The sequence below is a fragment of the Brassica napus genome, chromosome C5 (assembly GCF_020379485.1).
Source record: "Brassica napus cultivar Da-Ae chromosome C5, Da-Ae, whole genome shotgun sequence".
NCBI classification, from domain to species: Eukaryota; Viridiplantae; Streptophyta; class Magnoliopsida; order Brassicales; family Brassicaceae; genus Brassica; species Brassica napus.
This window is the reverse complement of record NC_063448.1, coordinates 47,203,864-47,229,831: the sequence shown is the minus strand read 5'-3', so window position 1 is coordinate 47,229,831 and position 25,968 is coordinate 47,203,864. Positions and strand designations below refer to the sequence as shown.

The window sequence follows — 25,968 nt, the reverse complement described above, 5'->3', positions numbered from 1 at the left end:
TATTCAGTGTATATGTATAAAATAATAAGGCTTAGAATAGTCGAAGGAGAGAAAGACAAAGATGATGAGTCACAGAGACGATTCACCAGCTTATAAATAGTTAAATCCGGCAAAAGTAAAAGTATTCAATAGAGAAACTACGACCAAGAATATTCACCGGAGATTGTGTAATTTACTAACAAAACCTTTGTTCTTCTGCATCTTGAGAAGCTGCAACAATCATGTTTTTATATATACCTAATTTATCTTATCACTTGTCATAATTCATTATACATAGAGTTAATATATATATATATATATCATTACTTGTAGGATCGTTAGAGCACTAGAGAATTGAATGGTGCTTTTGCCTGCATTTTTGGACGGTTTGGCAAGAAGTGTATCGATGAAGAAAGGAAAATATCTATCTGAAGATGAAGATGGAGGTAAAGAGATCGCAAAATCGATGATGAAATATTCCAAGAAGAACTCGACTTTCCTAGGTTCATCGGGCTTTGTTAGCTCCGAAACTTCCAAGAGATTTACCTCTATTTGTACTAATAGAGGTGAGAAAGGAATAAACCAAGATCGTGCCATTGTTTGGGAGGTACACTTTACATAAATATACATATATATTAGGTAATTTCTTCTTCCATGTAACCGATGATTATATAGTTATGATGTCTATAACTTAGTAGCTAAAGTATATATGACAGGTGAGAAATTACAACATCATATGTTTTATGAATTTGTCTATGCATAATATATAGGGTTTTGGAAGCCAAGAAGACATAACATTTTGTGGGATGTTCGATGGACATGGACCATGGGGACATAAGATAACCAAAAGAGTAAAAAAGTTATTTCCAGCTTCACTGCTTTGCCAGTGGCAACAAACTCTTGCATCCTTATCATCTTCACCGGAATGTTTCTCTCCGTTTGATCTTTGGAAGCAACCTTGCATGAAAACATTTTCTATCATCGATCTTGATCTCAAGATCCATCCATCCATTGATTCTTACTGCAGTGGCTGCACCGCTCTCACCGCCATCTTGCAGGTACATCATAAAAAACCAAATGATATAATAGAAATTTACATAGAAAGGATGCTAAGCGTTGAAGTTTGATTTTTTTGCATTTGAAGGGTGATCATCTTGTTGTAGCAAATGCGGGTGACTCAAGAGCAGTAATAGCAACAACTTCTGATGATGGAGTCGGTTTAGTGCCGGTTCAGCTATCAGTAGACTTTAAACCGAACATTCCCGGTATATCCCTAAAAGCCTTTTCACAATTAGTTGGAAAGATTATACTAAAACTGGAATTATCAACTGGTATGTATTACTACCCGGTTAAACAGAGGAAGCAGAACGGATAAAACAATCGGATGGACGGTTGTTTTGCCTAGATGATGAACCGGGAGTGTACCGGGTGGGCATGCCAAATGGCAGATCGCTTGGTTTAGCTGTCTCAAGAGCGTTTGGAGATTACTGCCTTAAAGACTTTGGTTTAGTCTCTGAACCGGAAGTGACATACAGAAAGATAACCAGCAAGGACCAGTTTCTCATCTTGGCAACCGATGGGGTAATATATATCAATATAATCAGTTTTGAATCAAAAGCAAGATAAAACACACATATAAATTTATAATCATGTATGTGTGTGTGTATATAGATGTGGGATGTGATGACAAATGATGAAGCAGTGGAGATAGCAAGAGGAGTGAAAGACAGAAGAAAGAGCGCAGAGAGATTGGTAAAGAAAGCTATGATGCTTTGGCGTAAGAAGAGAAGAAGCATAGCCATGGATGATATATCTGCTCTCTGTCTCTTCTTTCACCCTTGTTAATTTAATTCTTCTTTAACCTCTAATAAGTAATAACTCATACACACATCAATGTTTTCAACTTCAACAACCAAGATGTGATACATATGCATTTACATAGTGTATATGTATGATTGATGATGCTAAGAGAGTGGCTGTGATTAGAAATGGGTGATTAAAAGTTAATTTCAGCATGTTTTTGTAAATTGGTGTGTGACGGTCATTGCTCTTGGAAGCAAAAATGATTAGGATTAGAGCCTGGAGGATCCAAGTGAGTTGAATAATTAGAATTCAGCCAACTATAAGGAAAAATGATATCAAATTAAAACATAGTAACAGAGGTTTTTAAGGACTGCACAAAGGAAAAAAAGAGGAGATAGAACACAGATTCAGGTTTCAAAGACTTTCTTGTTTGCAGATAAACGGATATATGAGAGGTGTGATTAGGCTAACCAGTGTCCTTGAGCCAACGACCGACATTTTCCAGACAAGGCCTTCTTGAAAAGAGTGGAAGCAAAAGTAGGGGAAGACCATCCTTCTTATTGTTCGGCTTGAGTGAAAGTCTTCCAGGTGCTGTGAAGTCTTCTCTGACCTTTGCTGCTACAGAGGCAATGGTTTCGTAGAGCTCACGCAGCTTCTCGCTCAGAGTTGGGAAAAGAATACCATCACAGCCTCCCACTGGAACATGATATGAATAAACGTGAAAATGAGGATCAACAAAACGAGAATAGCTGAGAGAAAGAGAAGCATAACATTACAGAATGAGACATCTGGAAACTAGCATCTGTTGTGGAGGGTAGATCAGAGCATACAAGTATCTATGAGTTACATGGTTATATCAATTATTTTGTTGTCCGACTACCATAAGCATTTAACTCTCTCCTATCGTTTTTATAACAGGAGTAAAACTAATACAACAACAAAAAATGCTAGAAGTCAAAACTCAATACCTCATATATGACCTCTTTGCCAAAATTAGACTTCAGGAACTCCTCAGCGTTCTCCACACAGACATCAATCAGCCGCTGTCCAGCAAATTCAAGAACGTCTCATGAGTGGTAAGAAAACTAAATTGCAACCAAGGTTGAGTTGCCCTGGTACCTAGGCAACCTGAGTTCAATTCAGGTTGAGAAACTATTTACAATGTTTGGATTTCCGGAAAAAACGAGTCACCACATCACACATAACTCAGGAAGGCCACTCTTGACTAGCAACTCCTGCCTTCGCAAAATTTGGTTTTGAAAAGTAATATATTCTTCTAATCTTATATATTAAAACATAAGTCACAACCTTGATTCATATGTGATTTTTTAAAAAAATAGACGACCTATTTATAGAAAGTCATGTTACATTTAATATCTAATATTATCATTTAAATTTTGGGCCTACCGGAAATTTTTATTGGGCTATCAATAATTGGATTTAAACAATAGATGATTCATTGGATTTATAGATAGTAAAAATTAAACAGATATAATTTAATGTTGTAATACTATACCTCTATATGCTAAATATTTAAATATTTGTCGATGTTAACTTTTAAAATTATAAATATTTTTTTTAAATAACAAAAATCATATTATCTAACAATGATTAATCTTTACTACTTTAAACCAATGAAAAAAAATTTAAACTATATAGTTTATTTTAAAAATTAAACAAAAACTAAGTGTTTAATTATTTACTCGATAATATAAATCTATGAAGCGAAAAGTTTAATTTTTTAAAAACTTTCTGAATTCGTGAAATGTTACAATATCTTTGAATTGACAATAAAACAATATTTTATTAATTTTTATATATATAGTTTCGATTTTAATAATGAAATAATAATCCAAAAATATATATATAGAAGAAGATACATATACATGTGAAAGTTTGAAACAATCTATTCAATGAAAAAAAATATACAATAAACTTATTTTGTTTTAAAAATTGATAGACACATGTGTATTATAAAATATATCAATTTAGAATTGAAAACAAAATATTTATATAAAAATAAATGAAAAAAAAAACTTGCACCGTTGCGCAGTTTTATTATTAATGCGCATGCGACAAGCAACTTCGTTATACATAAAGAAAAAAAAACACAATAACTTGCCGGATAAGTCTTAACGGAAGTAGCAGGATAAGTAGAAATATTGGTCCAGCCTAGGAATCGCAATGGACTAGGACCATTATAAAATAGGTAAATTACCAAAAACAAAAACAAAAAAATGTACACGACTGTACTTATATGGTGTAGTTAGCTGTCTATATATATATATAAAAGATAAACCCTAAATTTTTTGTCTCGCAAAAAAGTTTTTCTACGTAAAAAGTACTTGTCTCATTTATTTATTGCTTATTGTATATCATGATATAGTCGAAGTATTTCTCTCCGAGGTTCACACAAAATCAGTAGAATGATATCATAAAGAGTCAGTTCGGTTGTAGCTTGCTTGTGCAATATTAACCCAACAGTCCTAGACTGTATCCGAGTTTGTTCACTTACATAATGATATGAATCCTAATATGAGGACAAATAACCTTTTGCATGATATATTTTGTAGTAGCATGATGATAAATTCAGCTGAAATTACGTCAATAACTATTCTTTAGTTAACAGATTAACATAGGTTTATACGTAAAGATGGACACAATCCAAAAACAAAACAACAATAACTTGCTGGATAAGTCTTAATGGAATAGCAGGATAAGTAGAAATATTGGTGCAACCTGGGAATATCAATGGACTAGGAGCATTATAAAAAGATAAATTACTAAAAAAAAACCAAAAAAAGTACATGACATATTTTATATGATGTAGATATGTCTATATATAGGTAGATAAACCCTAAATTTTGAAGGTTATTTACAAATAGAGATCAGATCATTGAAACAAAAGCGACGATGATATAGGACCTTCCAAGGGATGTGGCAGAGGAGGTGCTCTCTTGGCTTCCGGTGACATCTCTAGGAAGAGTACGATTTGCTTGTAAAAAGTGGAACACTTTAACCAAAGATGAGGGGTTTATAAAGAAGCACCTCGATCGGTAAGAATCAGTGGAGGAAGGTGGTGATGCTGCTGGACTATAAGGTTTATTTAATGAACGTCGATCTCCTCACTCCATCTTCTTTAGAGCGTATAGGTAAGCTCGTTAACTCTACAGTTGTAACTCTAACTCGTGGAAAGTTGTTGTTGATGTCAACCCTGACTGGAGTATAGAGTTTTATCAACGTGGCGTGTCTCTAAAGGGCAACACTTGCTGGTTTGCTGAAGAGAAGCTTGTCGATGTAGCTCCAGGAACAGAGATATCAGATCTCCGTGATTTCTTACTTTGTTTTGATTTTACAAAAGAGAGGTTTGGGCCGCGTCTGCCTCTGCCTTTTCACTCCTTCGGAGACATAGTGACCCTCTCTAGTGTTGGAGAAGAGAAGCTTGCTGTGTTATTTCAGAAACAAGGTTTGCCTCCATACACGGTCAAGATTTGGATTAGTAGTAGCAAGATCGAGCCCGATGCAGTGTCGTGGAACAAGCTGTTCCTAAGTGTTGATATGAAACCACTCACGGGTTTCCTGTTTCTTGACAACGGTGGGAGTTTCTTCGTTGACGAAGACGAGGAGGTGGCAGTGGTTCTTGATGAAGCCAGAGATGAGGTTGGCCGCATTACTCGCAACACTGCTTGCATCATTGGTAGAAATGGACACTTCAAACAAGTGAATCTGGGAGGAGTCGTACATCATTCTCTTAGCCTCCCCGCAGACGCATGTCGTAGGCCACCTGTGTTTGTGTGCTCTTATGTTCCTAGCTCTGTGAAAATCATGTAAACTGCACACACACACACACTAAGGTTATGAATGTTTTGAGCCGAGCGGGCGTTTCAATGTGCGGGACACTTTTTAGTCACCATTCATACATAGCTTTAATTTTTTGCTTTCTTATAACGTAACAAAACAATAACAAGTGCTGGACCAAATTCTACACAAGTTTTATAAACCTCTTTTGGAAAGAAAAAGCTTCGGCTGCAACTGGTTTTAAGTTAGAGGAATAAGATGAATAGGATGAATTCAGAAAAACAGAATACAAACAAATGGAATAAAAAGAATAGAAATATAAGTATATTTAAAATTATATTAGTATAACTTATCTTAAATTTTAAAATATAAATATATTATATGTATATTACAATATTTGTTATATATGTCACAATTCATATTTTGTTTTAGTCTACTTATTTCAGATGAACCGCATTTATTCCAGAATACATTTTCTTCGTATATAAATCACAGGTTCGTTCCGCTCTTACCATTCAGAGGCCAAAGCAAAACAGAGTATCTATTAATTTGTTGTTGTCGTTTACTTGTCTCCAAACATGGCCTCTGCTTTCTTCACTTTTGTTCAATCTTATTTATATTTCCAATCAAAATACTTTTTGTGTTGTGAACTTGTATGGCTTCTTCCACCATATATTTGATAACTATGACGAAGCAGTGCAGATAGTAAACAAAGAAGAAGCATCGCCATGGATGATATCTCTTCTTTCACCCTGGTTAATTTAACTCTTCTTTGACCTTCAATAATTAATAAGTCATGCACACATCAATGTTTTCAGCTTCAACAACAAACTTGTGATATTAATTAAAACATATGCAACTAAAGATCGAGTTGAGTACATTGTAAAGGTGGGATTTGAAGCTGCATTAAAGTAATAAACCATAGAAGGAAGAAAAAAACAAAACTTTGACATAATCCCAGATTCTCTGAAACCTAGTAGAAACCTGTTTGAAAAGACTGAAACACAAACCACCAAGTGATTCAGCAGTACTGGCTGTGCATCATTCGGGTTTCTTGGTTCCTGTGATCTTTAGAGCACCTTCGTCCACCAACACTTGCAGCTCTTCCTTAGCCATCTCACGCACTTGAACATCTTGAGTCTCTAAGAAAGCAGATAATATCCTTGAACTGCAGAAAAAGAGGAGATTGAACACAGATTCAGATTGTTTGCAAATAAAATGGATAAATGAGTGAAGTGATTAGAGGCTAACCAGTGTCCTTGAGCCCATGACCGACACTTTCCAGACAAGGCCTTCTTAAAAAGAATGGAAGCAAAAGTAGGGCTGTCCAAGACCAGCCTTCTAATTGTTCGGCTTGAGTGAAAGTCTTCCAGGATGTGTTGTGAACTCTTTTCTGATTCTTCGGGTTTCGGCTCTGCTGCTACAGAGGCAATGGCTTGGTACAGCTCACGCAGATTCTCGCTCAAAGTTGGCAAAAGAATACCATCACACCCTCCCACGGCCACCTGATATGTAATAAAACATGACAATACAGAAGGAGATCAGATCAAAGTATATGGTGAATTTGGTAACACAACCATTTAACTTTCTACTATCGTTCATATAACAGGACTAAATCCAAAAAAAATGATAGAAGCCAAAACTCAATACCTCATACATGACTTCTTTGGCAAAGTTAGACTTCAGGAATTCCTCAGCGTTCTCCACACAGACATCAATAAGCCGCTGTTCAGCAAATTTAAGAATGTCTCATGAGTGGTAAGAAAACTACAATAAAACAAAATCTACGAAACGAGTCACACTCAAAGATACCTCAGCAAGGCCACTCTTGACTAGCAACTCCTGCCTTCTCAAAAGGGGATCTTTTTTACTGCCAGCAATTGTGACATTTTCTTCAAGACCGCTCTGTTCAGTTACAGTATCTTCTTGCTCGTCTTTCTCCTCCTCAGCAGATTCTTTGCCATCTGAGTCCTTTGTCTCAGACAATGTCTCAGACTTATCCTGAAATTGGATGGTAATTGGTAAATACAGGCAAGTTTTACATCCAGCTTAGTTAAGTAGATAGTTGGGGTTTTATTCCTATACCATTAAGCACAGTGATGGAACAGACAGATCAAGAGAGGCCAAATCATCACGACTGAAATAACGTGAAGAATTTGGATGAAGTAACTGCAATAGTGGTCTCCTACCATTCTGCACAAAATTATTAAAGCCATACGTTAAGTGTGAACACAAATACTGGAAGAACTCAACGTATTAGTCATTGATACTCTAAAGAAAGTAAAGAAGAAAAGTCTAATCCAAATCATATATAGCCAACAAAAGGTTAGATGTCATCAAGCCGGAGAAATGAGACTAAGTACATTAAATTTTAAATGTTATCTTGGCATGCTTTTCAAAATCAATGTACACAAACCTTTCCCATAACAAGATCCTTTAAGTTGGCCTCCAGCTCACGAACAATAATCTGCACAAGGTTGAACAAGATTAAAAAAAGAAACGAAAAAGAACATGCACATAAATTCAGAAATCTTTTGGCGGGAACTACCTTGGTTACTAGCTTTGTGTCATCAACTATGGAGAAAATACATGCAAGCACCTGAGACCATATAATAGACAAGGGATTATCTGAAAGGAACGATTATAAAGCAAACAAAACACTAAGAGAAAATATAGTTAGAGGTATTCTTACCATACTTCCATACTGATCAGAAGCAATACTTCCAACATGGCTTTCTTTCTCGGTTTTCATTGCTTTGATAAGCTTCTTTCTCTCCTGCAAAGAATATGATTTGGAAGTTCAATTGAAGGTTCATTTTTTTTTATATTTAGAATAATATCATGAATTGCAGAAGCAACCATCCGAACAGATAAAGTAAGAGGAGGAGACGTCCACCTTAGCACTTCCATGTTTGACACAAAGCATAGCAAGCCTAGAACCATCACGGGTGTGAACCATACGTATAAGAAGCGGGCCTGACAGTTGCTGAATCACAAATGCAGCAGAAGTCTGCACACACAAAAAAAAAAAAAACATTTAGTAGTAAAAATTAGAAAGCAAAAGATATTTATACTCTGAAACGTTCAAATAATTTTATTTTTATTTTGAAAAAAAAAATACCTTATCAGCTACTGTCATGTACTCAATCAGCAACTTGTGTGTGATGTTGTGGTCGACAATTCCTTTCTCAAGAATTGGTTGGACAATGGCAGTCATGTGGCGGATAACAGACCCTTTCTGTAGTCCTAGCTTTGCGATAATGTCCACCACCCTGAACCCCATTGAGTAACGTGATCAGTTCGTGGTAGTAAAGAGCGAAATAGAATAAGACAAGCCATAGAACATACTAAAATTTACCTTTTCTCGGAAGTTGAGTTCAAGTCTTTGAATAACTGAAGCTCTGTAGAGTATAACTCTCCAAGGAGTTCTTGTTTCTGTGCTGCATTCCCCAGATGGTATGCATGATCCACAACTTGGAAAGAAAAAGAAAAAACAAAGATAAAAGTGAGCTTCCAAAAGGCATCTTCAGTGAACATGTCATAAATTTTTGAAACATCAGAAGAACTCTACATACCAACAGATCCGACCATGTGACGGAGGAGAGAGGCCACGTGTCCGCGGAGGCTGGATATACAGGATGACAGCTGCTGCTTAGATGCTGCACAAAAAAAAATCACTAAATGTACAAAGAAGCAAGAATACAGTTGGGCTTGAAGTTTAGTTCTCACCTCCATCCAACATCTTCTGCAACACATGAACAGCGTATGTGTTAGAAGCCAGGCTAAGAAAATGCGGATGAAGCTCTTTGAAAACAACTTCCTTCTCATCTTGCGAGCAATACTTCAAACAAGTCTTGAAGCCACAAAAGAAAACAAAAAAAAAAACACACAACTTGTAAGAGATAGTGATTCAACAGCCATTTCATTTAAACCAAAGATAGAGAAGAAAAAAAAAACACAAACCTGGAGAACACGGGAAGAGACATGAGAACCTGCAATCTCGTGCATTTTCCCCTTCATCTTCTGTAAAGCTTCAGATATCAGCCTAATAAGATCAAACACAAGTATAAGATAAAGAGCTTTTTAGAGCAAAAAAAAAAAAACATTAATCATTGGGTACTACTAACTTTAAACGGTCCTCCTTGCCAATATCACGGCGCCTCATCTTCTCCCACAGGGTAGCAAGCTCCTGGTATTAAAGTACGAAGAGTGTTTAGTTATATTCCCATTGTTGATGAATCCATTAAGCTCTAGTTATTATAAAGGTACATACTTGCTCGAGAGTGTAATGAGGCTTCCTCCTCTTCTTCCTTGCTTCTGTCAGCTCCTGCAACCCCCAAGAATCGTAAACCATATGACATAAGATTCCAAATTCAAATGTTTTAAAGCTTTGAGAAAAGAAAAAGATTAGATTTTTTTAAAGAACCTTAGCTTGTACGCGACGCTCCTTCTTGGAGAGGGTAACACTCTTGTCGTTGTTTCCAAAAGCTTTCGGTTTACCATGTTGTCCTCCTACAGGCTTTTGGTTCTGAATCGTAGGGTTGTGTTTCTTGTCGGTGGGATTAGAGGGAGACAGCTTCGGCTTCTTCGATTTGAGAGCATCGGGTTTCTCAGAGCTTTCGTTATCTTTCCTCTTGGTCGATTTCAGTCCCTTGGAAGACATTGTTGACGGAAGTGAACAAGTCTAGAGAGCGAGAGAGAGAGGTGGGAGGGAGGTTTAAGCACCACTTCTAGGGTTTTGGAGGGACGGCGGCGATACAAGAGCTTTTTGAGGCCCCAAATCCTTTTAAAATTACTGTTTTGCCATTAGCACAAATGGCCCGGTCCGGTTTTTTTTTTGGTTTTTTTTTATTAACCCGTGAGCAGAAATTCGGTTTGGCGTATTTTCTTTGATTACATGCAGATAATCCTCAAAACGAGTTTTAGAATCTTTTGAGAAATATGTTGGTCTATTTAAATATATCATATATTTTTTATTAAACTAACCAAAAATCTATTATTAATTTTTTTCATTTTTTTCCTTAAATAAAAATTACGGAATTTCCTAATGTTACTAAAGTATATATGAAAATTAATAATTTTGAATAATTAAGATTTGATAAAAATTAATGTATTCTCTATCATATTTTTTTAATTTTAAATTAATAAAATAAACTAAACAACTTCAATAACCATATAATAAAAAAAAATTGTATATGTTATATTTTGATTTTTTTTAAATGACCGTAAATTATCAAAATTGATAAAAAATCTCACATTCAAATTTTTGTGATCCATGATTTAAATTTTTTGTTATGATAAAATAAAAATGATTACAAAATCATATAAGTAAGAAATCTCATTTAATAAATATTAAGTGTAAAAGATATATATATATATATATTAATATCGTTTAAATTAAACATATACAATATAAAATACATAAATATTTTAATTTCAAAATTTGCTTTGAACAAATATTGACAATTTTTAAGCAATATATATATATATATATATATATATATTGACAGCTAAATATTTAAATTTTAAACTTAGCCTAGAATTTAAAAAAAAATATAACTATTAATCACACGATGATAATTTTGTTATCAATGATTTAAATTTTTTGTTATAAAAATATATAAATTATCAAAAAAACTATATGAGTAGAAAACATCATTTAAAATACATATCAATATTAAAAATACACTATATATATGTTAATGTCATTTAAATTTAATTATACACCTTATAAAATAGAAAAGGTGATTGTTTGGATTAATGAAATTTATTTATGTGTTCACACCAATTTAATTATATATATAATTACTGACTTTTTAGTTATTCAATATATATTTATTATTTTATGAATATAAATGAACATATAATACATAAAATAATATATATTATGTTCACTCCGCGCAAAGCGCAGATCTTAACCTACTTAAAAGTAAAACAGAGGTCATTGACTAGTCGTTGAGAAACCAGTCGATAGTTGATAGTTGATACCAATGGTGGCCCTCAGGCCTCACGGTCACTATTTTGCATGCGCCTGCCAACTAAGTTATTGCTAGAAAATGGCTGATGGTTTAATATACTTCAGAGTTCAAACTGAATGGAACCGCATTATTTTATAACTTGTATCGAAGACTAGCACTAACTTTATCCATGGTTATATACATAAATTAAGAATATGTGCTTTTCTTATTTTTGATAAAAGATTCACTACAAAATAAGTGTTGAATTGTATCACTTAATTTGTATCACAAAACTAAGTGATCTTATTTTACATTACTTATTTATAAATGAGGCAAAAGAAAATACATAATTTAGCATCAGTTACAATAAATGATGTTAGTATTAATAAATTTGGCATCAATTGAATAAAGTGATATAATTTCTATAAATTAAAATCATTTAAACAAAAGTGATATAATTATATATATTTAAATTGATTAACTAATTGATGTATTTCTTTTTTTAGTTAACATCAATTACAAAAATAATACAAAATTTACATCAGTAACAAGTGATTCTAACAAAAACTATATTAATGATTCTCTTCCTAAAATTCTATTTTCACATTCAAACGTAACGGGTACCTTAAGGATTCATAATTATGTTTTTAATAATTAAATAACATATAGAACTAGGAGGCCATGTTGCTTTGACCCTTGAATATATCACTAGTTACAACTTACAATATTGCATATCTTTTATAATCAAGTCTTTTGACTGATTAATATATCAATGACAAATTTCCTTGTCCAAACGTTAAGTCAGTGGTGCCCACGTCATTGTTAATGTCAAAAATCGTTAATTTCACTATCCAAATAAAAATGTATATAAAAATTGTAGTTCTCATTTCTGAAAAATTAGTTTAGATTGGTATCAGATATTTATGTCGAAAAAGAAGGAATCTGTTTTGTATATTGTTTGATGTGGACTTTCACTTTTAGAAACACAATTAGTTATTTGATCATAATTCTAAAATTTTATTCGATAAGAACTGAGATATTGAACGTGACCTAGAAAGGACAGAAGGTGGAAATTGATAGACTTTAATCACGTACTTGTAGCTTGTTTATGCAAGGGAGTCTTACTCTTTTCCAGAGATATCCTAGAGGAAGAGACTACGAAGGGTTCAGTAAGTTTCATAAGGGTTAACTAGATCCTAACCGCAGATATGACTTTTCAGTTTTTAATTATTCATTTTATTAAATGATGTATTTGTAAAATTCATTCATATTATATTCATTAAGTAAATATTTTTTTTACATCTTAAACTATCTATTTTTTTACGAATGTGTGATATCATATAAAAAAATTTAGAAAAATGAGTATACATAGTTAATTAGATAATTGTAAAAACATAAATTTTTTTTTCGTTTGCGATATCATATAAATAATGATCCCTCCAGTTAACAAAAATCATGAATTTTTTATGTGTAATTTTTTTTTTGACCATTTCCTTAAAACTATATTAAATTTTATATATTTTAATTAGAATTTTTTTAATATCTTTACCTTTTTATTTGAAATGCAACTCAATATTTTTTTTAAACTTACAACAAAATATTTAAAAAATATTTTTAGAATTTGTTTGAAAAATATGAAAATTACATTTTAAATTAAAATTATCCTAAAATATGATAAGTTTTGATGTAAACGAAAACTCAAATTATGTCAAAAATAATTATATTCAATGATAATAACAATTTAAATTGATTCTTTTTTAAAAAGTACATTTACAAAAATATTGTTTGAAAGAAAATTCATTTCTCTTTCAAATATAAAATAAAAATATTATAATTAAATAATAGAAAATATAAATAAAAACCATAAATTTAGCAAATGACAGCTGAGTTATATTATGCTAAAATTTTATTTCTAACAATTTAGCAAATGACAAATGAGTTATGAGCAAATAATACCATATAATTTTTAAAAACATAGTCATTCTTAAATATTTTTTGAATAAATAAATATTTTTTTAATTTAATCAACTGAAAATAATATTCGTACAATTGTGTGAGTAAAATTCTAGTTTTATTGATGCATGTTATATATTGGTGTTGTATGTTTTATGTAATATTTTAATGATGCACGTTTTTTAAAATCTCCATTATTAAAATTATGCACGTAAGGATAACTCATTAGTTTTTTTTGTTGATTAAATGACATTATGTCCAAATTTATTTAAGAATATTTCATTAAGGTAACTGAAAAAGACAAACAATAAAATAGGAAGTTTAAATTCATTTAATCATATTTCATTAATGTAACTGAAAAGACAAGTAATAAATTAGGCAGTTTTATTCGTTTTAGTATATTTCATAAATGCAACTGAAAAAGACAAGGAAAAAAATAGGGAGTTTAATTAATGAAGTAAGAATATTTTCAAATGGGTACTTCTTTTTTAATAATATAGACTAGACCCTGATCCGCGCGCCAGCGCGGATATGAATTTTCAGTTTTTAATTATTTATTTTATTAAATGATGTATTTGTAATATTCGTTCATATTATATTCATTAAGTAAATAATTTTTTTTTGCATATTAAACTATCTATTTTTTAAGAATGTGTGATATCATATAAAAATATAAAAAAATGAGTATAGAGTTAATTAGATAATTTTAAAAACAGAAATTTTTCTTTCGTGTGCGATATCATATAAATAATGATCCGCCCAGTTAACAAAAATCATGATTATTTTATGTGTAATTTTTTTTTGACCATTTCCTTAAAACTATATTAAATTTTACATATTTTAATTAGAATATTTTTAATATCTTTACCTTTTTATTTGAAATGCAACTCAATATTTTTTTAACAATTATAACAAAATATTTAAAAAATATTTTTAGAATTTGTTTGAAAAATATGAAGATTACATTTTAAATTAAAATTATCCTAAAATATGATAAGTTTTGATGTAAACGAAAACTCAAATTATGTCAAAAATAATGATATTCAATGATAATAACAATTTTAACTGATTATTTTAAAAAAAAATACATTTACAAAAATATTGTTTGAAAGAAAATTCATTTCAAATATAAAATGAAAATATTATAATTAAATAATAAAAAATATAAATAAAAACCATAAATTTAGCAAATGACAACTGAGTTCTATTATGCTAAAATTTTCTTTCTAACAATTTATCAATTGACAAATGAGTTATGAGCAAATAATACCATATAATTTTTAAAAACATAGTCATTCTTAAATATTTTTTGAATAAATAATTATTTTTAAATTTAATCAACTGAAAATAATATCCGTACAATTGTGTGAGTCAAATTCTAGTTTTATTGATGCATGTTATATATTAGTGCTGCATGTTTTAGGTAACATTTTAATGATGCACGTTTTTAAAAATCTCTATTATTAAAATTATTGCACGTAAGGATAACTCATGAGTTTTTTTGGTTGATTAAATGACTTTATGTCCTAATTTATTTAAGGATATTTCATTAAGTTAACTGAAAAAGACAAACAATAAAGTAGGAAGTTTAAATTCATTTAAGCATATTTCATTAATGTAACTCAAAAGACAAGTAATAAATTAGGCAGTTTTATTCGTTTTAGGATATTTCATAAATGCAACTGAAAAAGACAAGCAAAAAAAAGAAAGTTTAATTAATGAAGTAATAACATTTTTAAATGGATACTTCTCTTTTGATAATATAGATGTTTAATGTTTTGTCATCTACCAGATTTTCAAGAGTATTGATGTTGCGAGTTGCTTTCATTTATTTGTCAGATTTCTAGGCCGTTATCATAATTGGATTTGGGAAAAGAAATTGCTACGTCAAAGGAAACACAATATTGGATTAAGGTCAAGGTTCGAAACATTTCTTCTCTGCAAAAGCTTTCACAACCAAGACTTTCACTTCTTTTTATTGGAGGTTAGTGGGAATACTTGTTGTTTCATTTCATCATTATCACTGAAACAATAAATAGAGACACAAAATTAAAAAGAAAAAGTAATAAACCTTATCCAAATTTATAATAAATCAACACATTTTCAGTATACAAAAAAAAGTCAAAACGCTAAAAGATTTACAATCCTAAGAAAAATTTCCAGCAAACGTATTGTTCAAGTTGTTTTCATAGTTTTATAAGGTTTTTAAAACTAAATCAATTATTATAATTGTTTTCATTGTTACAATGTTGCGACATAATTTGAATGTCATGCACATAGAGAATAATGTGTTTGATAATCTAACCTACACATTGTTGGATGACAAAAACAAATCGAAAGATAATCTGAATGCCAGAAAAGATCTTCGTGAGATGGGTATACGTTCTGACTTGTGGCCTGATGATAATTACAAGTATCAAGCTGCGTGTTTTTCTCTGAACAATCATGGAAAAGATACTTTTTTAAGTGTCTTACAAAATGTAAAACTTCCAGATGGTTATGCTTCAAACATATCAAGTTGTGTTGATGTTAGTGGTCGAAAGCTAGCAGGCTTAAAACGCTATGATTGTCACGTGATAATGAGAGATTTATTTTCAGTCGCAGTTCGAAATCTGTTGCCAACAGATGTGACATCAACCATTGTCGAGATCTGTAAGTTTTTTAGAGATATCTCTGCAAAAGTTCTTGATATCGATGAGCTTGATAGATTACAAGATCGTATTGTGGTGACTTTATGGCGTATAGAGATGTTTTTTCCTCCATCTTTTTTTACAGTGATGGTACATTTAATAGTACATCTCACAGAAGAGGCAAAACTTGGTGGGCCAGTTCCATTTCGTTGGATTTATCCGATTGAAAGGTGTGTTTTGATTAACTAATATATATATATATATATAAATATATATACACACACATTTGAAACCTTACTTGATTCAATTACCTACAAGACTCTAGGATACTTTAAATCATATGTTCGGAATTGCTCCAAGCCAGAAGGATCTATATGTGAGCAGTATTTAGCTGATGAGTGTATAACATTTTGTTCATTGTATCTCAATGATATAGAGACACGATTCACTCGGACTGGCCGTGTTGATGATCAGCCTTTAGCTGATACTAACATTCTACCACATTCAGAACTTCTACTTACTTTTCCAAACCATGAAAGATTTGTTGGAGCAGGTCAAGTTTATTCTCTTAGTGATGTTGAGAGACAACAAGCACAACGACATGTATTGATCAACTGTCAACTACTTGATCCATTACGAGAGTAAGTTTATCTCTTTCAAGAATAACTAGTTCAATTATGTTTCATTAAAGTTTACTAATATACTTGTTATGTTACTTGATTGTTTAGGAAATATAAAAACGAGCTGTTGATGAAACAATCTCATCAGTAGGCATCGTGCTATTAAAATTGATCGAGAAATGCATCTTAATATTGCAAACTGGCTCAAACAGAAAGTAGAATCAAATGAGTTAGATGGGATAACTGATGATATACGGTGTTTATCTTTGGGTCCATCTGATAAAGTTTTGAAGTATACAGCTTATAATATCAATGGTTGCAAGTTCCGTACAGCGGAAAGAGAAGCTAATTTGAAAACACAAAATAGTGGTGTTTATGTGGCTGCTGAGACTGTGAGCTATGCTAGTTCTCGTGATCCTAACCCAAGAACAGGAATTGTTTCATACTATGGCAACCTTACCGAAGTTATGGAGCTCAACTACTATGAAGTTTTCAAAGTTGTATTATTCAAGTCCTTACAGGTCCTTACACGTCGGTATAATCTTTAGTCATCAGAATGTTTCAAGTGCATTTGAAGCTGTACTGAGTTCTGAATATCTTTTCTATCTTCAGAAATTTGAAACGTACGATTCAAAAGGCATTGTAGTGGCTGGAGACAATAACAAATGGCAAAGTATACATGGATCACTTCTTTTTTTTCTAGGGGTGTGGATCAAATTATTGTTTCGAGGCTACAACTAGTTGGTATTACTTTAAAAATAATATTTGGCATGTATCAATCAAAATAATTTCACTTGATGTAACCAACTTAGAATTTTAAGAACGTTTCTATCTGCAAGTGAGAGACATTGATGTTGCTTTTTGCAGGTGCTTGTACGTGACATGTGGGTCTTTGAGAAGGCTCTATTCTATACAAAAGCTTGATGGCGTCTTTGTGGCAGGATCGAGTCTTGTATGATTTTTTGCCAATTCTACATTGTCATTCTTCTATTATCTGTTGCAACAAAGCTTGAATGTTATATGATTAGGCCTGAATGAACTACCACTGTCTTTAAGAATACATACATTTTTCCTAAATGTGAGTACATGTAAAATAAATTGAACTATTTATAACTTCATCTAAAAGTTTAAAGTACACGTGTATAAATGCATATGTACCTACATGCATAAATATATTTACAGCTTATAAAGTACAAAAGTTAATTGTTAGCATAAATTTATGACTAAAAACAATAAATATAATATAATAATATAAATCATGAATGCGTCTTGCACATATATGCATCATTTAGCCAATAGAGTTGTTAGCATAAATTTATGAAAAAATTTGGTGGGTAACAATCTGAGTGAACTTCGGACACATGCATGTATTAGTGAAAATATGTGAAAATATGTGAATAATCTCTGTTTTTTGATCCCGCCACTACGTTTTTTCTCAAGCGAGAATTAATTATAGAGTTTCTTAATTATAAATATGTTTACTTTTTTTTTTGCAGGCACACTACGGTTTTTTGACGGTTAAGGTACGTAGCTCTGATCCTGATTGAATTCAATAGTTGGGATACCTTTAGCAGATTGATTTGATTAGATGGTTTAATCCACTAAGTGAACGAGCTTTGAGTGGATTAATTTGATTCTCCAAAACGAGTCTCTCTTCAAAAACGAAAGAAAATTGTTGTAAATGTATCTTTTTCAGGTTTTTTTGAACAATATATCTTCTTCTGAGTTTCAACGTCTTTGTTGAAACATAAATTGTCTCAAACATTTATATATCTTCTGTGAGGTTTAGTTAAGTTTTTTTTTGTCTTCTTCTTCTTCTTCTCAATTTGTCGATAGTTGTAAGAATGAATATAACAAGTTTTATTTATTTTTTTTTATCTTGTTTAGGATTATGGATTTCATGGATTCAGAGACACAACCTCCAAATGATTCACCGCATTTAGAAACAAGTTTCAATGCGCCTCGTCCACTTGCTCCAGAATGTAAAAGCTTCAAATGGAAAATACAAGTGATAGGTAATATAATCTAAATTGATCACTGCTTTTAATATTAATAGAAATTTTTTTTCAAAGAAATTGTTAATTAGAGATTTAGTCAACAAGCTATACACGCATGATTTTCTATTTCTCTTTCATTTGGTATCTTATTATTTTATTGAACATATTAGATGGTGGAAACTTGTAAGCCATATTTTTCTCTGCTTGACTCTATTTTATTGTCTCCTCACTAGACTTAGTTTTATATTATGTAATAATTTATTTTTACTGTCTATGTATTGTTTATGTGTTTATCAATAAGATTCTGAGGGCAGTGTAGAAGGCAAAATGGTGACATCTAAAGATGTACGGAAACTTCAGAGCAGTAAAGTGATCGTGCATTTTGATGAAATTAGCGGTCAACCAATTGGGGATTCTTGTGGTTTACTCGGATCATGGTTAGGTCAATTAAGCAATGATGTGAATTTGCTACCTATCAATTACAGTGATGGGAGGATGGTTAATACTCACACTAAAAGAAAAGCGTGGGATGTTATTCAGGTAGCTTATGCCATCAATTCATCTCTATATATTTTCTTGATCAAGTAATGTTTTTTGATATATATATATTATTTTAATGAATTGCTGGGTATTGCTTTTTCAGTCCAAATTCTGGTTTGATGATCCTACGATGAGAAAATGATATGTGATGAGTGCATTGGGAAGCAAATGCAAAGATGTTAAACTACGTCTTTGGAAAGAACACAAACGAGATGATCAACTTCAAACACTGCAGAATCGACCCAATAATGTTCCTGAAGAACAATGGGAGCATTTTGTGCACATGAGATTTACTGAAAAATGGAAGGTAAAATTTATTTATTGTACATTTATATGTTGTATATTTCTTATCAAGCACATTAAATATTTTTACATTTTAGATATCAGAAAATGCAAGGGAGGAATACAGAGAACCAAAAAAAACATACTATGCCTCATGTATGTGGAAGAAAGAGTTTCTCAAGAAAAAGAAATGATATAGTAAGTAACATTCATAGTTATGATATAAAACTAGTTTATTATACTAATTTTGTTTATGAAGACAATCAAAACCGGAAAAACTCCATGTCGAGCAGAGTTTTTTATTGAGACGCGCACGAAACCTGATAGAAGCTTTCTATGTGAAGAGGCGAAAACACGAGCGGTTAGTTTTATATAAAATCATCATTCATTACTTTTTTGCCAATTAGTTTAACATTTACTTTTTGCATGTTTTTTAGGAAGCGCTTACAACTTTGTTGAATCAAAATTCTCATGGCACAAGCAATGTTGCAGCCACACTGGATGATGAATTTTCTCAAGTTTTTGGTCCAGGACGAGTACGTTGTGTTGGTCGAGGACCTACACCATCAAAATTGGTGAGACGTTGTACTGCAACTAGACAAGAGGTGGAAAATTCTGAAATGGTCGTTGGGTTGCAGACACAAGTGAAAGAATTATCAGATCAAGTTAAGGGAATGAGTACTTTCATCCAACAAATAATTAGTACTTCAACTGGTGAACAGGTAATAATATTTATAATAATAGTCTATAAGTTAAAATATATCATTATATATTATATATAAAACTAATACATTAAAATAAATACTTAGGCAAGAGCATGGGCTGCAAGTTTTGCAGTAGCTTTTGCTAACATACCAAACCCACCTTTCGCAAACATACCAACTCCATCTAATCCTAATCAGGTAAATAGTATGTTTTTGTTTAAAAAAAATCGTATGATACATAACAATTTATAATATTTTATTTCAGGAAATGGAATGATGCAGGTGTCCATGGATATTCAAATGTTGGAAACTATGCTGGTGATCATCATTAACATTAGTTTAGCAACATTTTTCTACAATGTTTGTTTAATTTATTTCTGTTTTATGAATTTGTATTACGGATGAATTATGTAAATCAGATGCTTGTAGATTAATTAGTAATTCAGATTTGTGTTTTTCTTAAATTTGTTTTTTTTGTTTTCTAAAATATAATATTTTTAATACTAAACAAGGAACCCGTGCGATATCACACGGAACTCATTTTATAAAAAGTAAATTTGCCATTTTTGTAAAATAACACTTTATAAAAACTATCAAAAATTGGTTTTAAAAAAATTCATGTGTTATAAAATTATCTTGCATGCAAATGTATTCTTTTATTTTATTTAATATTTTTAAATAAAATATTATTAATTATCAATCCAAACCGGGCATTGGTTTAAGATGAGAAAGTAGAACTGGACAAAAGTAGACAAAAATTAACTAAAAGAAAACCCTAGACTCAAACATTGCTTTGACTGTCCCCTAGCTGCTGTGTCGCATCAAGGTGCATTTCACCACTTTAAATGGCGGTTTATCTTGAGCCCTTATAAACACGGTAATTCCAACATATATAAAATTATGATAAAAGATGCAATCTGTTACATATATTTGGTTTAATATTATATTAAACCAGTTTCTTTTAGGCGAGAGAGAGTAAATCAGTTTTATATGATTTCTTAATCAGAACTCATATAAAACTTTGTCTCATTTTTCACTCATGAGTCTATTTAGTCTCAAACCAAAAAGCAATCCCATCCAAGTGTTTTTCTTTTCTTAATTGCTTTGTTACACATAATTTCATTCATTTTTGATTGAGTTGATTCAAATTGTCTTTTCTTCCCGGTGATGAAGGCCCTGTTCGGTACGTGAGCACTGCTGTAGCGAGTAGTGAGAAGAAAATAACATGGAGAACAGCGAATTAATGGAGATATATTACAGTGGTGAAAGCAGAGGAAGAGCAAAAGATGTAGCTGTTGACTCAAATTAATTACGGAGCATGTCGCTGTTTCATTCGGTGATCCACAGTTTCCTATAGTTTCTCTTATTCTCACCATTAAAGTGATCGCTGCATCCTAGGCAAGAAATTTTCATCATTCCTTTCATAATTATGATCGCTGCCGCAGCGTTCACAGAATGAACCGGACCGAAGTTGATCTATGTCGCTGTTTTTGTCTCCCTATGAGAGTGTTGCTCTTTGGCAGTGGTGGAGCCAGCCTAGTTTTTTGGGAGGGTCAAACTCATAATGTGTATATATTACATGGGTCAACATACCCACAATTTGCAAAATTTTCCTTTTTTTTTAGTAAAAATGCATGTAAATTTTTTTATGTTTTAAAAATCATGTGGGTCATTTGACCACCCTCCTAACCAGCTGCCTCCGCCATTGCTCTTCGGCTGTAGATTGTGCTCTCCACATTTTTGTATTGTCGGTTTCTTTCCGTCGTCTTTAACTTACAGCTTCTATCCTTCCGAGAAAGTCTCTAAAGGTGTTAAATGTTCTCTATCACAGGATGCATCATTACAAAATAGGTACTCCTAAATCTAACCGCATTTTCAAGAGACTCCACACAAGGGTACCAATTGAAAGTACTATTTTTTTTCATGTTTCTTGTTGTTGTATTTTTCATTGCTCACAATATATATCAAAAATTGCAATGGTTAATCACCAAAGATTGCAATGATTAATTGAATTCAAAAGTTGATAACCGTTGCAATGGTTGAACATCAAAATTTGCAATGATTAACTATCAAAAGTTATAATGGTTCATTTAAACAGTTGCAAATATTAATCTCAACAGTTGTAAGAATTCATTTAAATGGTTGCAACGATTCACATAAATCTCTAGCATAACATTATCTATATATGAAACTAAGAAAATAAAATATTAAAACACACAAAAAGAAATTATAAGTGAAAAGGTACAATAAACAACTATGAGCGAAAATGTATAATACTAAAACATAATAAATAAAATTCAAAAGACATAAATTAAAATGAAATAAAATTTTAAAAATAAAATTCAAAAGACATAAACTATAAACGAAAAAGTACCATAAATGGATATGAACAAATATGCATAATAAACAGTCACGAGCAAAATTATAATGAAAAGACATAACCGTATGAATTAATTGGGATTCTAATAACAATGCATTAACCAAGTCCTTTTATTAATGGCTCTTCAGATGTGACTGAACCTCTAATAGTAAAATATTGGTAATATTATGGATTTCTTCTTTTCTTCCTCGTTGATGTTTATATTATTAATCAACAACAGCAAAATCATTCTTATAATGCTTCGTCATCATCGTGATATCATCCCACTAAATGTTGGAAAGCGAAGAACCATCTTCCACTAACACAATACATTTTAGAAGTAAATAAGCAAGTAAAAGAAATCTAAAAATCCAATGGAAATCAAGACAGAAACTAACAGAGCATGAAGACGAGTCTCACGAAATACATTTAGAAATGCGAGAGGGTTCAGAGGTTTGGAGAAATTAACAAATAAAATGTGAGGGAGATGAAGAAGACGATGCTTTCCAGATTTCAATTGAAAGAAATTAATATTTCTCTTTAGTGTATTGTTTAGTGGGAGACAAACCTTTTTATCTAATAACATTGTTTCGTTTAGGATTTTGGCAAACACGTAAAACTCTTTCTACTATTTTTTGTTGACAAAATTTCATTTGAATATCTTTTAAAATTTGGTAACCAAATAACTGCATAGAACTTTTTTTCACCATTTTATAATTAGTGAGATTAGTGAAAATTTTACTTTGACAAATGCATGGACATCGACTATTTATAGATTTTAAAAATCTATTTGAATAGTCACAACTCTTCAATTTGAATAATCGCATTTTTCCAATATAAAAGTAGTTATTTTGAAAAGATACTTATAGTCACAACTTTTCACTTTTTAAAAGATACTTATATAAATAGTCACAACCTTTAGACATTTTTTATAAAAGACACAACCTTCCAACATTTTTGTAAAAGACACAACCTTTTAGACATCTTTTACAAAATACACAACATTTCAACATAAGTGGATTAACAACTTTTGAAATTAATTGGGATTACTATTATTAGTAGATTAATAATAAATACGGAAATAAAAAATATTTTCATCACTTTTTATAAGTGATACATTTAATTAGAATCATTTGTGAAAACTGAAATAAATGTAACATCAATTATAAGTAAATGATAACAATACTTTAAATCAGTAATTATAAATGATACATTTTTTGAATCACTTCTTAAAATTGATATTAATTATAGGGTTTTTTTGCACATTGAGAGTTTTTTTGCACAAAACCCTTAATTATATGTCAGTTATTTATAAGTGATACAAATTATTAAATCAATTATTTTAATTGATAGAAATACTTACATCATTTAGTATAGTTGATGTAAGAACTAATATCATTTATCAGAAATGATACATAATAACATCATTTATGTAAATGATGTAAATAATTTATATTTTTGCATCAATTATTAAATGAATTGATGTAATTATTTGCATCACCACTTCCAGAGTCATTTTTTAAGTGATGTAAAACTCTTTTACATTATTTATAAGTAATGCAAATATTCAAAATAAATGATGTAAGACTACCCTTTTTTGTAGTGATTGTGTGCTTTTCTTCTTCTGATACATATCCCAAAATAAATGCATACGTGCAAACTAAAAACATATCTAACAAAATATATTAATTTGTGTTATTTCCATTCGTTAGAGATTTAACTTTCTAGTATTTTCGAAGGTTATTTTGGAAGTTTACCAAAAATGAATATTTTATGGGCCTTTAACAATATAAAACATTTTAATATAAAAACATTTTTGTTCGAACCAAAAATATATAAAACATTTTAATAAGAAAGCTATACTTGCATTTGAAATATGAATTCATACCAATTGTTTTCTTTACAGAGAAATTAGGTCACATGTCCATGGTATATGAAAAATTAAGTTTCTACACATAACACATGATTGACTATGATATTCTATGTATGTTATGTTTAATTGATTATTTACCTTTGTATCACACACACCACACATTTTCTTTTTCTCTCTCAGTTTATAATTTTATTTTTTCTATCTCTGATCATTTCACTTTCTTTTGCCGCAATCATTTCTATTTTTAACATTACCACCATTGTTATCGTTGGTTGTTTCATTTTTTGCTCCTATCACCGCTTCTACCATTGTGTCCACTGTTTTCTTTTCCACCACCATATACGATTATTTTATTTTTTGCCACCATCATCATCGTTTCCACCATTGTCGCCACATCTCCATCATTTTTTCTTCCACCACTGTCACCACTGGTTATCTCTTTACTTTTTTCCACTGTCTCATTTTCTCTTCCATCTTATGCAATGGTTACTTTTTCTCACCAACTTTGGCAATTGAACCAGTTTATCTTCTCTACTAATCATATATCCTCTTCCGCCTAGTCACTCTTCTTCTTCTTAAATGTAAATTTGTTTAGTGCTATTCTATTTAGTGAAATAGAATAGAAATGTGATTTTAAAGTAAGAGATATGTGTTATATTTTGTTGATGTATCATTTTATGAATTAAGTAGTAATATTTATTGATTAAAACTAAGTGATTACATACCCTATACTATATTACTAAAAATTGACAATTGCCAAAAAGTTAAACACCTTGAACCAGTAAAACAAAGACTATACCATTTAAATATATAATGTGGTATAGTATCCGATATAGTATAATTAAGTTTCATAATTGAAAAGTGGACAACTCCGGCGATAGTGCCACAAACTCCTCCGCAAATAGTATTTTCTCCTACACCTTATGATTTACATGGCTCATAACAATTACAATACTATAATGTTTGTAATATAGTATAGTTTACAAATGTATTTTGCAACCGTCTGTTTATTTCCATGTTTCTTAAAGCACTTTCTTCATCTATTTCAGTTTTCTTTTCTCACAACAAATACAGTACACCACTTAGAACTTATGCAATGACACATATGGAAGTATAAATTGTATTTGGAAACCATTTGTGTGTTTGATAATATGACCATACTACACTGAATATAGTAGAGTCTATTGTCTGTCTTTTCTTTTCACTTTGAATTTTTTCTCCACGCGCACGCGCTCCAAAGGAGAAAATCAGTCATTTTTTAGGCGTAACTTATCACATCGAAAAGATAATACCGTAAAATGAGTATATTCTTCATTTTTATGATTCTTATGAATATCCAACAAATTGTGCTTTCTTTATATCTTCTTAACATTTACACAATTAAAAAAAAAACTGTTTTCACTATGAATCAGCTCACGCACAATTTTTTTTTTTTTTCACTGCAGCTCACTGCTCACGTACAACTAATATTTT

The 25,968-nt window shown here is 31.1% G+C and overlaps 2 protein-coding genes and 1 pseudogene across 4 annotated transcripts; 2 read left to right on the top strand and 1 right to left on the bottom strand.

Annotated features, from left to right (window-relative positions):
- On the top strand, positions 1-1,994 carry LOC106399753 (probable protein phosphatase 2C 41). 3 transcript variants are annotated; one of them, XM_013840210.3, is made up of 6 exons: positions 1-167; positions 313-586; positions 750-1,037; positions 1,124-1,244; positions 1,337-1,560; positions 1,651-1,994. In XM_013840210.3, exons 2-6 carry the CDS (start codon positions 338-340, stop codon positions 1,822-1,824), a joined length of 1,056 nt encoding a protein of 351 aa, XP_013695664.1. In that variant the 5' UTR covers positions 1-167; positions 313-337; the 3' UTR covers positions 1,825-1,994. The 3 variants fall into 3 exon arrangements, with proteins under 3 accessions (XP_013695664.1, XP_048612897.1, XP_022559070.1); XM_048756940.1 differs by lacking the exon at positions 1-167 and having other exon boundaries at positions 222-586; XM_022703349.2 differs by lacking the exon at positions 1-167 and having other exon boundaries at positions 380-618.
- Positions 1,995-2,041: 47 nt separating this feature from the next.
- LOC125587314 lies at positions 2,042-6,570 on the top strand (annotated as a pseudogene).
- On the bottom strand, positions 6,390-10,323 carry LOC106401633 (pumilio homolog 24-like). The gene is made up of 17 exons (XM_048756939.1): positions 10,007-10,323; positions 9,854-9,907; positions 9,708-9,769; positions 9,544-9,625; positions 9,310-9,433; positions 9,156-9,239; positions 8,939-9,053; positions 8,702-8,852; positions 8,477-8,590; positions 8,273-8,356; positions 8,129-8,179; positions 7,997-8,047; positions 7,666-7,773; positions 7,393-7,581; positions 7,231-7,305; positions 6,832-7,085; positions 6,390-6,748 (listed from the first exon to the last, which is right to left on the bottom strand). Exons 1-17 carry the CDS (start codon positions 10,241-10,243, stop codon positions 6,622-6,624), a joined length of 1,962 nt encoding a protein of 653 aa, XP_048612896.1. The 5' UTR covers positions 10,244-10,323; the 3' UTR covers positions 6,390-6,621.
- Positions 10,324-25,968: the final 15,645 nt, after the last annotated feature.

Excerpts from the sequence above, each read along its gene's own strand:
- LOC106399753 (XM_013840210.3), top strand. The coding sequence starts at position 338 with ATGGTGCTTTTGCCTGCATTTTTGGACGGTTTGGCAAGAAGTGTATCG. Across the intron at positions 1,038-1,123 it reads CTCTCACCGCCATCTTGCAG|GGTGATCATCTTGTTGTAGC; the intron begins GTACATCATAAA and ends TTGCATTTGAAG. Across the intron at positions 1,245-1,336 it reads CTTTAAACCGAACATTCCCG|AGGAAGCAGAACGGATAAAA; the intron begins GTATATCCCTAA and ends CCGGTTAAACAG.
- LOC106401633 (XM_048756939.1), bottom strand. The coding sequence starts at position 10,243 with ATGTCTTCCAAGGGACTGAAATCGACCAAGAGGAAAGATAACGAAAGC. Across the intron at positions 8,853-8,938 it reads AACTCAACTTCCGAGAAAAG|GGTGGTGGACATTATCGCAA; the intron begins GTAAATTTTAGT and ends AATGGGGTTCAG. Across the intron at positions 7,086-7,230 it reads CCAAAGAAGTCATGTATGAG|GTGGCCGTGGGAGGGTGTGA; the intron begins GTATTGAGTTTT and ends ATTACATATCAG.